The following is a 15,565-nucleotide window of genomic DNA, read 5'->3' as shown; positions in this document are numbered from 1 at the left end:
TTTGAGGAATCACAAAACTTGTGAACTCATTGCAAAAAAAGTGCTAACCCTTGCTTTGGAGGTTGTGGTGCTAGATCTAATAAGGAAATCTAAGCCACAGCTATGGGCTTTATTTACATTCTTTCAGGAGCTCAAATAGAATTCATGTAGAACATTTGTAGGTGGTATACTTAAATGAGAATATTTTCCTGTATAGATTTGAAATACTTTTGCTGTAAGTAAGCTTGCCAGATTTTCAGAATCGAGCACGAAGAGGTTTTGGGGTACCATTTTTAGGATCAGAAACATCTGATGAAAAATAATATATTTGGATAGTTATGGATTGCTTGGAAGTTGAAAAATGTTTAAGTGATTTTATTTTCCTTGCAACAGTGTGATCTGTATGATTTTAGCTTGAAACATGAAACAACTGTCATTAATATTCACTTTGAGTAAAGAACAGCTTTAATAGTGTCTGTACTCATCCAACACTTCACTCCAAACGCTGTTCATCATACTGAACACCCATTCTGTGCAACTGTTTGTTTTCAGCAGAGGACAGATTCTCCTTGGTATAGCAATATGTCTTGAACAAACGTCTAGCAATTATTGAAAAAGTGATTGGTGAAAGGGAAAATGGGAAGCTTCAGGGGTCTTGAGAGGAGTTCATGGGACTCCAAAAGACCATATGAAAAATTTGACTACTTTAATACAGACAGGAAATTTGACATATAATAGATAAAGGTGATCATATATGTTTGTGTAATAAATGATAATAAAAAAATTATCTTGGTAAACTTTTCCAAGAAAAGTGGAAATAGTTGTTTTTTATCTGATTTCATCATGATACTGAATTAAAGAAATTGCTCAAGTTGATATAACTGCAAAAAGTATTTTTGTAATATACTACACCTTACCTTAGCAAATACTGCATAATAGGAGTGGATCTGTGGAGCAAAACAGTACTGACATCCACACAGTGTGCATTTCTAGGTTTAATGTGGTTCTTATTTTAGTCTGATGTTGAATACTGAATACCCATGACTAGCTGGAGCTCAATTTGTGCTTTAGTTTTTAATCCAGAAGGAATCCACTTAGGTGAGGATGCTTGAACAAATTGCTTCACTGTAATATGGTGAATGACCAAAATATAATCCATAACAAAATATCATTAGTGAAATGGTGAATTATAATGTATTTGTATATGGCCTCATTCATGTAGAGGGCTGCAATCCATTTTGAGATGTTGGGTGAGATGCTGTGATGGGGGGGTGGGGTGTGTCTGGCAGTGGCAATGAGGTCATTCAAACTGTCTTGGTATAAGAATCCCTGGCACATAGAAAGGCAAGTGGTCAGTGCATGGCTGTACTCACCCAGCTAGCAGCTGCAGTGGGAGCCATTGTGCCATCTGCAGCATCAGTGATCACAGTTTTGACCACAAGAGTAAACCTACTGAGGCATTGCTATTGTGGGATAAATGCTTCTTACATAATGTAAATGTATAAATTCAAATGATATATATCAAATTCAAATTACGTATACTTTGGATTGTCAAAATTTAGCCTTGAACCTTTTGCTGCTTTTGTTTTTTTTTTTAGGTAGTCCAACATTTGGGAATTTATCATGAAATAATATTGGATGTTCTGTGTTTTAGAATTGCATGCATAGGTGGGAGTTAGATATAAGATTAACATTGTGCAGTTTGTGTCAATTTGTCAATCAATATATATGCAGCATTGTGGGTTTTTTTTCTGGCTATTTTACTTTACACATGCTTCTTGGGCAATTTTTAGGCACCCTTCCTCATATCAGACAAGACCCACGCCAGTCAAGCATTTTAATAGCTCTGTGATGGTTAGGGAAAATGGGCTTTACATATATACTTGTGCAAACCTAGCAGATGAAAGTGAACACTGGTAAATTTTTTCAGTTACTCATATACAGTAAAGTCAGTAAATAAAACACTGTGTGATGTAAAGAATTCTTAAATAGGCAATATTCGCAATCTGTGTCTAGACAGGGAGTGGTAGATAACAGAACAAGGAAGGAGTGGAAAAATGGTTACTATAAAAGTATTCCCCATGATAGAGATTAGTTTGGTCATCATCAGGAGAATAGAGCAGAAAAGTTTTTTGCTCCTAAGAGAGAAACGTCAGGAAGAAATGCAGGTGTGGGATTTTTTGTTTTTAAAAAAAAAGGGTAATTCATCATGGTAGGACAAAGGCATTTCAAATGTATTTCAAATAAAAAAATCCTCGTACTTTATGACACATCTATTAAAATATTATGCAATATAAGCAGCAATAATTTATTATCTGCCTTTGAAAAATTGTCTTTTCTTTAAAGAATTATCTAACAAAAGATGAAGTCATACAAAAAGTATTGCCTCTTTTGGGGGAAAAAGTCCTCAAAGCTCCTGATGTTAGAAGAAGTGAACCCTGGATAGCTTTGGTTTAAGTTATGGTGGTTGTAACATCACTCATCAGAAACTAAAAAATGAAGAGCAAAGGCTAATGGCTTGCTCTGGAATGCTCAGCAGTAGGAGTTCATGGTCTCATCAGCACGCCAGGGGTGCCGAGATAACTTCCAGCTCTAAGATAGCACAACCTGTCAGACCTCACTTAAATTGAATGCTAACTGGAGTGCTTTGGGCCAATATTGACACTATTTCAAGTACTGACATTGGCTCTCCAACATATTCAGGTATTGCATTCAATATACAATAAATCAAAATAATACAATTAAATGTTATATTAGGAAAGAAAAGATATTTCAATATTCAGAATGCACCTGAATTACTTGAGAATGCATAAAATGATTTCTTATAGTTTCATTTCAGAATGGAATCTTTTGAGGACAAATTGATGTTGACTTCTTTACCTTTCCGCCAAGAGTTAGGCATAAAAACTACAGCAGAGTATAGAAACAGAGAGAAAGAGTAACAGAATGCCAGAACACATTTGTGTTTAAATCCAGAAGCACCCATGTAATATCTATTACAGCTATTTATTGTTACTTCCATAAAAATTTTATTTTACATGTTGAAAACTACATTGTTTAATTTGTCTTAAAGACCATAGCAGCCGTTATTGTATTAATAGGAGTTGTTGCAGAGTGGAATTGTGACTATAAGAAATATCTGCACATCAGAATCTTTTATTTGGGTAGATTGCAAGAAATTTTCAGATTTTTTTCAGATTTTGCAGAAATTTGTTTGCAATTTTTAATGGCACCTTCCTGAATAGAATCATAGGTCATACTCAGTTATCCCCTGGCCTTTATCTCTGAAAGTTATGATAGCAGATGAAATTTGAGCATTGTACTTCTTTGGTTTTAAACAGAGGACTTTTAATGTGTTGTTGTTGTTTGTTTTAAGGTAAACTATACAAAACTGAAGAAGCTTCAGACATACTTACCAACCTTACACTCTTCATGTAATAAGCAAGAGCTACCATACGAAACAGTATTAATTATAGCAGTAGTACAAATATGAGTCATCTCATGCTAGAACAATATGAATGTTTGCTGAAATAATTAAAATGTACTTCTTGTTCAAGTTAAATATCACTAGATTTAGAAAGCACAAGCATTCCTTCTAATCTAATTTATTTTTCCTCTTAAAATGATCACGCTGTTTTAACTCATTGTTTTCATGTTCCATTGAGGTCTGTATAAATAGATTGCTTAAAAAATGAATATAGCTTAGAGTAAGAAATTCCTGCTGTGTGTGGCAAGCTACAAAAGGGGAAGAAAATTCTATAGCAGCTGTTGTTAAAAGAACAGATATCCTGTTTGGGCATAGGTTGTTTGGTCTGAGTATTAGCTGTCTACTTTTCAGTACAGAGTTCCCACTGGGTTTTGATCGAACTTGTTTTGAAAGTACATTGTAGATCAATATGACAGAAGCCATTTGATGGTCTACTAGTTAAATATCAGTGGAGCATTCCTCCAAAACTGTTTCTAAAGGTACCTGGTTGTATTTGCAGAAGTGAGAATGTTAGAAGCCTTATGTACAAAATCTTCTAGAGCTATATTTGTTTATATTGATTCAATAATTTATTTTTTAAATAGCACTTCAAAAGGCTTCATGTTTACATTAGTGATCTTGAAGATTTGCTAAAGTTTTATTTGGAAAACAATTTTGTTGTTCAGAGCCTTGTACAAATAAAAGAGGTAGAAATTAATTGTATTATTTAGTGCAGTTACAGTAAAGTTACAACAGATACTCTGAGAAAACTTCAGTGTGAAATTTCTACAGGTTTCAGCAGATATTCTCATTTTGATGTGCTCAGTAGGTAAGAGCTTTAAACTTACTCAAATTTTTAAAGCAACCTTGAGTAGGTTGTATGAGTAGGCTCAAATAAAAGATGACTTTTGGATGTGAAGTCTGTTTAGATCTAAATAAATTTTCAGCTAAGGAATAGCTTTGGCTATTCTGTCTCTGAATACTGGTAAGGGACCAGATGCATCAATGTATGAGTGCTTGCTAAGTATCTAAAGCATCCAGTGATTAAAGGAAGGTATTTGGGAAAATAGTACCAATAGTACCAATAGTACCAATGCACCAAAATGTGTGTTGAACTACCATTTCCTGCAATTTTGTTGTATGGCTCAGGCAGGGGAGAAGTGATGTCAAGGGTGACTATCTGATTGCTCTGTTTCCCCAGGCTGATGCGGAAGGGAGAGGAAGCATGCCTGTTTTCTGCTGAGAGATAACCTCTCCTTTTTCTCTTTCATTTTTCCCAAGACAGTTGGCAAAGTGACAGTGAAAGCACAGCTTAGTTTTCATTATTTACAAAATATACTATTTAGAAAACTATTTTCTTTCATGTTTCAGAGTATGTCATGAACGATCATCTAGTAAGCTCTGCACTCCATAAAGCCTTTGTATTTCCAGAAGACATTTCTTTACGTAGCAACAATACATATATGTGTAAATAAAAATAAAAATAAACAAAGGAGTTGTTATAATTTGCTACCTTGAAATATTTTTGGAAGAACTACAGAACTGAGAGGAGAGTCTGCCCTCAGGAACGCTGTGTCTTGTACCACCATGTCTCACTGGAGACTATTCCATTTGTTTTGATGCGCTTTTTGCTAAGTAGCGTGGGATCATCTTCTTAAAACAAGAGTCTTTAGGAGCTCATGAATAGCTAATGCAAAGTGGGTCAGGAAGGCACTGCTGTTTAAAGCGCCACAAACATTTTGATCTGTTTGGCAGATCCAGCATGTCCTGCATGTGTACAGTTTTCACGAGTTATCTTGGGATAAGAAGTAGGTAAAGTTGGTTGTTTCTCCTAGAGACTTAATCAGCGAAGTGCTACATACTGCACTGAGATGCCTTTGCGGATCATAGCATTCCAGCTACCCTGTGAAGGGGGAGGAGCTACGTTAATTGCATGTATAGCTTCTGGCTCTTCCCAGGAGGTTTCTTTTCTGAAAGAGGTTCTGTAAGCAAGCAGGGATGTAAAACTTAAAAACAAGTTAAATATGAACTTAAGTACTTTTCTGAATAGTACTGAACCTCTTAAGGGAGACTTTAAACAGGGAAGCTTTTGATAGTATGGGAGTGGAGCATCTCCCTTATGAGGAAAGACTGAGGGAGCTGGGTCTCTATAGTTTAGAGAAGAGGAGACTGAGGGGTGACCTTATTAGTGGCTATAAATATATAAAGGGGGAGTGTCAGGAGGATGGAGCCAGGCTCTACTCAGTGGCAAACAATGATAGGACAAGGGGTAATGGGTACAAACTGGAACACAAGAGGTTCCACTTAAACTTGAGAAGAAACTTCTTCTCAGTGAGGGTGACGGAACACTGGAACAGGCTGCCCAGGGAGGTTGTGGAGTCTCCTTCCCTGGAGACATTCAAAACCCGCCTGGACACATTCCTGTGTAACATTATCTAGGTGTTCCTGCTCTGGCAGGGGGATTGGACTAGATGATCTTTCGAGGTCCCTTCCAATCTCTAGCATACTGTGATACTGTGAAATGGCACTGCAGTGTTTTTACAACATTTCCCTGGATCATACTTGAACTATTTAAAAACAAAGTGCAAGGTGTAAAGAGCAGTTGAAAATTATGAAGTCAGTTCATGTACTTTGATCACTACACAAGCTTTGTAATATTCCTATAATCTATCCAGTCATGCCAAAAAACTTCAAGTATTTATTACAAAGTATTGACAAGAATAACAGTATTGGAGAGAATGCTCATCAAAAATGTCCAGTGGTTTGTGCAAATAAAGTTAGCAAATTTTAACTGAGATTAGGGACTAGCATAGAGTCAGATTGATTGTAAGTGATTTTATTAGTATCTTTTATTTTTAAATAACTGCTGTTTTCAGTAGTAATTTTTTTCAAAAAACAGTTTTCAATGGGTACTTCTTTATCTTTTATCAAAGTGTTTTGGTGCAGGGTTTTTGGTAACTATAGGCTATGCTCTTTTCTCGTGTTATGGAAATACATTTCATTGTTTAAATTTTAATCTCATCTGTCAAGACTTCCTCCATAGCAATGTTCCAAAAAGTTTGTAGCTTTTGTTTTGTATAAAAATAAAGTAGATTTTTTTTCAATAATGTCCTGTTAAATCAGAAATATGTTTATCAATCTTCTCATGTTTGGTAGAATAAATGTAAGAACAACTTAGTGCAGACACATATTTTGGTCTAATTTAGAGTTACAGTTTAGTAGCATTGCTGATTTGAAATGCCAGGGAATCAGAGTAACCCTGAACAATAATGCATGTGCAATTATTTGAAGCAGTGGGCCTGCTCTTCCTCAAAGTTTGAATCACATCCCTGAAATTATTAATGAAGAGTGCTGTAAAGGTAACTTGAATCATATGTAAACCTCTTTAATTTTTCCTTCCAGTGCATGTTTCATAGGTCTACAAACCAGACACTCAATTGCAAAATGTATTTTGAGAACTATTTCAATGTTGTTTGGAGATTTTGGTCTTTTTGTTGTTGTCTAACTCTGTTTAATTAGATGCATGTTTATCAAGGTTGCTTGAAAAGGGAAAATTGCATGTATTGGTTATTAATAAATGATTTTGTAATAGAGAATTTAAAATAAATAGGCATATTTCTGTGCTCTAGTTACCATCTAACTTTTCCTGCTTAAATTTTTTAGGGAGAGCCTATAACATTCTGTGAGAATAGTTTTGTGAAGCATCGTTCCAGTACTACTAAGCAGTTCCTGGAAACTGCTGTTAATCTTCAACTGTTTAAGCAGGTACGAGAGGGTAAATGACCCATGTTTAATGATTTACTTGTAAAAGGTGTACATATTTAAATACATTTTCCTTTCTGTCAGCTTATGGTATTCTGGGATAAATTATAAGTACATTGTGTACAGAAAGTATTCTCAGTTTTGTTGTATTTTTAAATCTTCAGTTATAGTTAAAAAGCAGGGGGAGGGGGAACTCAACAGACAGATAACCCCAGGATGCATACCCAGTGCAACATCCCTTCAGAGCCCGTCAGCTTCTTATCTAAACAAGAAAAATCATGGATCTCCCAGCTTGATGGTTGAACTTCATTTTCAGCTGTCTTTGCTCATAACCAGAGAACCCAAACAACATACTTAAATTGGACTTCAATGGGCTTTTATTTAAAAACTGGTTTCATACTGTAATTGCAGTTTTCGTTGCTAGGCTTTTTGCAGTATGTGCATAGAGAATGTTACAAACCCAAGCCGTACGGGTGGCTTGAAGAATTTCTAGGTGATCTGTTATTGCAGATTTTGAGCTAATAGAGAACAAATTGTTGAATGTCTGGCACAGCTCAGTAATAGTTTGTTACAGTCCTTGAAATTAATTTTTATTTATTTTATTCTGTAACTTTTTTCTCTCTTATCATTACATGACCCCTTTGCATCAAAAGGGTGCTAAGGATCTTATTACTGGATTTTTAGTAAAATCAAAGAAAATATGAATGAAAATCAAAGAAAATATGAATGAAATCAGACTACTCATAGAAGATATTATATATATATCAGATATCTGGAATGATTGAGGCACAGGAGTTCATGTTTAAATAAGCTGGTGGACTCCTTTGAAGATATACTGCCCTGATAGATAAGGGAAATTCATTATACACAGAATCTTCTAATTTTCAAAAAACACTTGGTGTTAATCAGAGGCTAGTGTCTAACGTAAGGATTTATGCAAGGATGATAGTTTGTATAAGTCTTGTGAAATATGTTTCTTCTAATTGTGTGAAAGTTAAGGAAGTACTGATCATAGAGTGGGGCTCCTTTAATTTTGAAGTGTTTTATTTTATACATGAAAAGGTGTAAGTAAAAATATAATAATAAAGAATAAATCTGAAACCTTTTGAAGCATCCAGCACATGATTGAAAAGGAGAGATATAATGAAGTAAACAATGTTGTTTGTATTTTGTATATCTCCCTGTGATAGGCTGGCATGAAACTTTCTTAATAGAAAGCTGCTTACAAGCAATGTTTCTAAATTATTTTCACACTATTGCTACTAAAGCAAGACCTTCCGCTTAGGAAAAAGTCTTACCTCCACTGAAATGAGTGGGCTTGTCAGTGTGGCTCTGTACTTACCCATTACATTTTAATATGTGTTCAATTAAGCAGAATCAGTTTACAGTTTGTTTATAGCTTGTTTTAATTTTATTTCTGCTACAGAAAATAATATATTTTAGAGGATTAGGAAATAGTAACAATTTTGATGATGTGTGTGGTTTAATAGCACTGCTAATAGTAGGTTTTTTCATTCCTCTAGTTTCTGTTGCAAAAGCTACTCCTACTTTTTCAGTTAATCCTCAGGCCAGCTGCATCTTCTCCAGTTTTTCCCACTGACAGATGAGCTGTTTTCAAAGTTGTTTGTGCTCAAAAGGACTAAACTGTATTTTACTTTGTTCTGGAAACTTTTAAACAGAAAACAGTTCTTAGAAGCTGCCTGAAATCTAGACCAAGCAGAAAATAGGTACTTTAAATGCACTTTTTCATATAACTGACAAGTAAGCTTTATTTGTGCTATTTTATAAAATACTTCTGTCCTGTTTCCTTAGCAAGTTTTTAATCCCCAGCCCATCCTCTGTATTAAAACATGTTAGTTCCTCTAATTCAATCACTGTTTTAATTTTGGAAGATGTATCTTTTCACCAAAGTACCAAGAAATCACTGTTGGAATAAATTCTGGAATTAACTCTTTGTGTTACTTCGATTATTTTCCTCTTCAGCATCATCTTGTTTTTACTGTGTTGAATTTTGATGTTCTTTCTGTTTATGATAGCCCCAGATGTATTAGCACATGCCAGTCTTTTGTATCAAAACCTTTAACTAACCTGTAAATAGGATCATTCCCAACGCTTACCCATAAATACCTTGGTTTTTTTTGTTACAAGCTGTTAATGTCTTTTTGGGCCAGTCCTTATCCAACCTGAAGTTCAGGTGTACTATTCAGGTACTCTGCTTTTATTTAATCTAAAGTAGTATTTTGAGACACATGAAAGAGATTTTTCTGGGGTATAGGTAAATTTCATTTCCTTCATCTAGGAAAGTAATTGTTAAAGAATCTGTGAGGACTAGAGTTTTGGTAACTATATAATATATCTTTCCATTTACTCATTTACTCTTTTTCCGCCCAGTATCTATTTGTACGTCTCATCAAATTGTAAAGGACAAATAACAGACCAGTTCTTATCAGAACCTTTGTTTTTTAAGTAATGGTACTGTTACACTTCAGTCTAATTCTGTTTCCTTTACCTTGATGGACACAATTATTTATTTATTTATTTTTACCTCCAGCAGTATGTGCTGCTTCCTTAGAATCATGTAACAGAGCTGAATCTAGGGAGTTCGTGACGAGATTTATCCCTCGGGTATTATAATGTCCATTTCTGCATCTTATTTTCATTAACACTTGTATTTTCATTCCCTTATTCAGCATCATAGAGTTCACTGAAAATCGAAGCAGGATATTTTTAGCAGGGCCCATGCCTATATTATCTTTTAGCCTCAAGCCTTTCTCTCAGACTTGTAGAGATGTCTTTTACATCAGGTTTATGACTTCACATTTTGGAAATTGAAAGGACTGGTTATATTGCTCTGATAGGGAATAAACCAAAACATACATTTTCCAGGAATTCATAGAAGTAATTTATAATAAACACCCTGATAGGGTTCACAACTACAGGGACATGTGAACTTCCGTTTGCTGGCTTTAGCTCTCTAAAGCTGTTTCCTGTTCTGAATAGATTGAATTATAAAAAAAAGTGGTTATAGTTATTCTTAAACTATTAGGATATTTAATAATATTAAAATTATTTTCCTTAAATATTATTTCCTGATTAAATATTCTGTGTATGGCAGTTATTCAGATTAAATGTTTGTTTTCTTAATTTAATTTCTTAATTCATATCTTAAACATTTAAATGTTTAACTAAATCTATACTTATGTTACTACTTTTCTCACTGTTTTTTTTTTCCACATATTTGATATTTGTACTATTATGTATGTTGTCTATTTATTAGATTTTTTCAGAGCCTTAGAAAGGCTGCCCTTTCATGAGGGTAGCACTGAAGGTAGCTAATCATTATTTCAAGCTGTAAGCAATTAATAGTTGCATCTTACTTGTCACATAGTTCTGAGTGTCCAGGGAAAATATTAATTCATTCTTAGTACTAACATGACCCTAATGCTAGAATATCTTGTTAGATAATGTAATTATATAAGTAATGTAATCTGCAGCATTTACTGGGATGTGTTCCTAAAATGGTGGAAAGTGCTAACTAGAAAAATATATAATGAATGCAGGATTAGGACTTGAAGAATATGAAGTCTTTGAACAGTATTAGTAATTTCTAATTTCATTTATAAAGTTTGAGTTGAGCTCTCTTCTTGAAAGCTATTGAGCTGTTATTGTGTAGAAATCACATTTATGATGATGCATTTGCTTCTACTAACTTTTGTTTTTAATAATGGCTGAATAGATTTGTAATTTTTACTTCTGCCTAAATAAGTTATTTGGTTTAGCTCACAAACATCATCTCTCCTCCCCTACCCTTTATCACCTGTGCAACAAGATCTTCTGAAATGGATATGGTGTATATTTTGTTCTTAGAAACAAAAATTATTTAAGGTTTATGGTAGTTCTGTCCATTGTCATCTAAAAATCCAAGAGTAGCACTAGAATTACTAGTTTTTCATGGAAAGTGCTAACCAACCAAGGGCTCTCTGATCTCAGTGCAAATGCATTTCTTGAGATAGCTATAGTTCCCCACGTCTTCCTTTTTTCCCATTTTCAAAGTGGGTGTTATGTTTCCCCTTTCCAGTCAGTGGTAACTTCACTGAACTGCCACAAGTTCTCAATATGATGGATAGTAGCTTAGCCACTTTATCCACCAGTTCCTTCAAGACCTGTGGATGCATCTTATTGGGTCCCACGGACTTGTGCACCTCCAGATTTGTTAGATGGTCTTGAACCTGATCTTCTACAGCATGTGGTTCTTCATTCTACCAGTCCCTGCCATTGCCGACTGTGACTTGGGGCAGTGTGGCTGGAGTTCTTGCTGGTGAAGACCAAGGCAAAAAAATCGTTGAGTACCTTTGCCTTCTCCATGTCCTGAATCACTAGGTCTCCCATTTCCAGCTGGAGAGGGCCCACATTTCCCCTAGACCTCCTTCTGTCACCAACTTACATACAGAAACTTTTTCATGTTGCCCTGGCCATCCCTGGCCAGATTTACTTCTATCAGGGCTTTAGCTTTCCAAATAATGTCTCCAGTATCTTCTTGCTAACAGTTCGGTTTGTCAGTACTTACATTAAATACTCTGTTGGAGTCATCCTCTAAAATTTAGTCAGTGTCTCAGCCTTCTGTTGATAGGATTTACCAAATGGTGAGTATGACCATAAATCTTATGTTAGTTTATAGTATGGAATGAATTAATAACTTTCCCAAAAGAGATAATGTCTTACAGTTCAAAGGCTGGGAATGGGAGGGATGTTTGTTTGGATTTTTTTCCTCACAGCAGTAGCTGAGGATGCTCTTATCTCTTTTTCTTACTGTGAAATAATCCAGTGATCCCAGAGTGGTCTGACCATGAACCAACCTATCTGGAGAAAAGCCAACTTGGAGTAAAATAAAAAAAAATAAATAAGTAATTTAGACAAGAAAGAGAAAGAAATGGTTAGCTTTGTGCTCGCCTTATTCTTGCTGCTAGAATTATTTTCTGGTCTGAGAAAGTAATTTGTTTCATGTCACTAGTCTATTCATTGACAAGCATAAGATTGTCACTGGCACTGTTTAGATAGTCTGTGGTAAAACATGGTATAGCCAAATCATTTTGGTTAGTTCCTATATACTGTTTAGTACCAGTGCATAACTGGTAACTCTTGCTAGAAGGTGAACTGTGTATAACTGGAAAAAAATACTTTCTCACTTTATCTCTCAGGCTTGAGTTAGCCTTTTCAAAACAAAAAGGGAGGGGTTGCTTTTTGAGAGAATTTTAAACCGTTATGAATGTGCTCATTGTACTTCTTTGAAGCCTGGTAATACTGGAAAAGTGTGTATTCATACTTCTGAGATGTTTCATCATTAATTACCTTATTTTGACTTTTTCTGACATATTTGGATCATTTCAGTCTTTGTACACTTATATATAGGTGTGAATCCATGTGCTCATATGTCTCTAATAACAGAAGAGACAGCAAAATGTGACTTCCTTCTGTGCTTTTTTTCTTCCAGTTTATTGATGGTCGGCTATCAAAATTAAATGCAGGAAGAGGATTCTCGGATGTTTTTGAAGAAGAAATCACAGCAGGAGGCTTTGGTGGAGGTATAGGATTAATTTGAGTGTATTCATTGATGCTTCTTCTTTGGCAGCTGTTCAATATGATGAAGTCCTTACGATGTCCTGTAAATTTCACAAGTCACCAATTTTGTTACTGTTTCATTGTTTCCATTCATTCTTGGATTTAGCCTGTAACAAATGACTGTTGGGACACTTACTAATATGTATCAAGTTATAGCAGTATAGTAAATGAAGATATTTTGGTTTAATCTGGTAAAATAATACTTAATTTTCAGTGTATGATGAAATATCACTATATTACTTACATTTTTTTATTGCACATTTTAATAATATGGTACATTCTGTCAACCGTATTTTTAAAATTTTGAAACTTATGCTGCAGATCTTTGCTAGTTATGTTTTCCATAAACTTCTTTTTTCACGTCATTATTTCTGTAGTGCAGAAATTGGAGTGATTTCCCACATTTTTAGACAAATTTTATTTCTTCCACTTGCTCTAAAAAAGAGGAATTTTTTTAACATTTATATGTCATGTGAGAAGGGACAATGGAATTTTACCACCTCAACATAAATATTAGTCCTTATGTGGTTTCCCTATGTTCACTGACAATTCTTACAACAATTTTCACATTAGCTGGCTTACAAAGTTAACCCCTATAGAACAGTGCATGCTTATTCCATTCCTCATTATTAAAGGATTGTCGGGTGGTTTCCTGTTAAACATTTAGTACAGCTGAATTGTTATATATGCATGACAGCAGAAATGCTATTTTATGGTCAGTCTTGAAAGTAGTTTAGAAGCACCAGTCTCCCCACCAAGAAATCATCAAGTGGTGCAGAGCCATCTTCACCTTCTGCAAAACACCTTTTTTATACTAAGAGTATTTAAATGCTTTTGTTCAAGATTTTCAGTGCCTTCTCCTGCCCTCTGTGTCTTGTGCTATGATCTAGCACATAATTTGTGCTTTTTTTTTCTTGATTAACGTGGGGTTAGTTATAAAGAGATTTACTTCTTTTCTGCCTTTTTAGGATAACATGCTTCTCTGTAAACAGATTTTAGGCATTGAGCATCCATTATTCAGATAGGTGATGTCAGTATTCAGAGTTTGCTTGCTGACTGCAGTTAGGGGGTCAGGAGGTTGCAATAAAACTGCAATAGAAGTTAGATAAAGTGTGTTTCTGGCTGTGTTCTGGCAGCCTGTGAACCACGTCTCACCTGGCTCTGCTCAGGAGGGAATGCTCAGCTTTGCTAGCAGTTCTCGGTTAGATGGCACTGCGTGTGTACTTTTCAAGTCAGACAAGCTGTATATTGCCAGGCTGTGGACAAATGGCTTAGGGCACATATTCAGTATTTACATAACTGCTGTCTCATTATCATTATGAAGTGCAGGGCTAACAATATGTATGCAATTAAAGGTGACATTTTGTGAGGCTAATGGTGTAGAAGTATGATCTTTTTGCAGAGTTAACTCCCACCAACTTTATCAGGAAGACCAAGGTTTTAAACAAACAGGTGAAACCCAGCCTTCAGAAATGTCACAGAAAGTTAGTGTTAGCTATTAAGTTAGCTATTAAGTTAGTACAAGCTATTAAAAGGACAGGTGAACATATTCTTAGCTATAGAGAGCGTTATTTAAAAATTACTGAATCAAGTGAAAAATGTTTAAGTAATCTTTTTTAATTTGTTTTTTTCCAGCACAGAAAATTAAACTGGATTGGAGAATAGATGTAGATTTAATTAGTTTTTATGATTTCCCCCCTTCCCCCCCCAGTAAAGTAGTCAAAAAGAATACAAAAAGGAATTTGTCAGCCTTCTTCGTTACAGTTCTCACTTAGAATTTTGTTTTCCACATATATACATAAACTATACATGTAACAGAAGTATTAGTTCTCAAGAGATTTATGTAACTTTCAATACAAGAATATAGTGATGCAAGGCTTAGCACTTGTATTTCTTGTAGAATGTATCCATTAAATAATTTGTAATCACATGGATTTTACTAGTTGGTCTAATGTGAATCGTGATAGTATAAGGAAAACTGAAATCCTTTGAACCTCTCTTTTAATAATAATTTATTTCAAGTAGTCAGCATTTTCTTACTAGTTTTAGGAAGTTAACTCTAGCTGGGGGTATGCAGTGTTACTATGGCCTTTTCTGTAGATGAGTATCTGTATTCTTCATTGCCTTCCCTAAAGTCTTTCTACACAACCAGAAGGCAATTTAACTTCTTATTGATTTTCTGTGAACTCATTTACTGACTCTAGTAGTTGCATTAGTCATAAGCTGTGACAGAGAAAGCGCAGATGTGGAAGAAGTCACTGTTAAGGACATCACAAGCCAGATGCTGTAGGAATATAGTTTATAAGAACTTGAAGTTATAAAATGTCATGTTAGAGAAAGTACTTATGATTCATTGAAATTCCATTAATGCACTAGCAGTGGTTAAATGTCACCTTGTTACATGTTATTGGTATACTACTTTCTATGGTGGTTCCAGGGAGCCAGATCAAAGATGTAAAAAATGAGCCATAGAATCATAGAATCGTTAGGGTTGGAAAGGACCTTAAGATCATCTAGTTCCACCCCCCCTGCCATGGGCAGGGACACCTTACGCTAAATCATATCACCCAAGGCCTCGTCCAGCCTGGTCTTGAGCACTGCCAGGGATGGAGCATTCACAACCTCCCTGGGCAGCCTATGTTTGCTTTAGGTTGTGCTTTGTTGTTCATACTGGAGATAGGAGCATCATCATCGTTATCAGGCTCTCTCCTTTCTAAGCGACTATTGCTTTCACTTGCA

The 15,565-nt window shown here is 35.1% G+C and overlaps 1 protein-coding gene across 3 annotated transcripts in view; it reads left to right on the top strand.

Annotated features, from left to right (window-relative positions):
* Window positions 1-15,565, top strand: part of DENND1B (DENN domain containing 1B) — a 153,929-nt gene that overhangs the window by 116,245 nt on the left and 22,119 nt on the right. For all 3 annotated transcript variants that reach the window (XM_062613427.1, XM_062613426.1, XM_062613428.1), the window contains 2 exons: window positions 7,109-7,210; window positions 12,699-12,789. In XM_062613427.1, the coding sequence (XP_062469411.1) occupies window positions 7,109-7,210; window positions 12,699-12,789 (193 nt within the window). The remainder of the gene's footprint in view (window positions 1-7,108; window positions 7,211-12,698; window positions 12,790-15,565) is intronic.

This window comes from Pezoporus occidentalis, unplaced genomic scaffold (genome assembly GCF_034315485.1).
Source record: "Pezoporus occidentalis ecotype Australia unplaced genomic scaffold, CSIRO_AGI_Poc_V1 ctg167, whole genome shotgun sequence".
Classification (NCBI taxonomy): Eukaryota; Metazoa; Chordata; class Aves; order Psittaciformes; family Psittacidae; genus Pezoporus; species Pezoporus occidentalis.
Note: the sequence above shows the minus strand (reverse complement) of the source record. Positions and strands in the feature narration are given on the sequence as shown.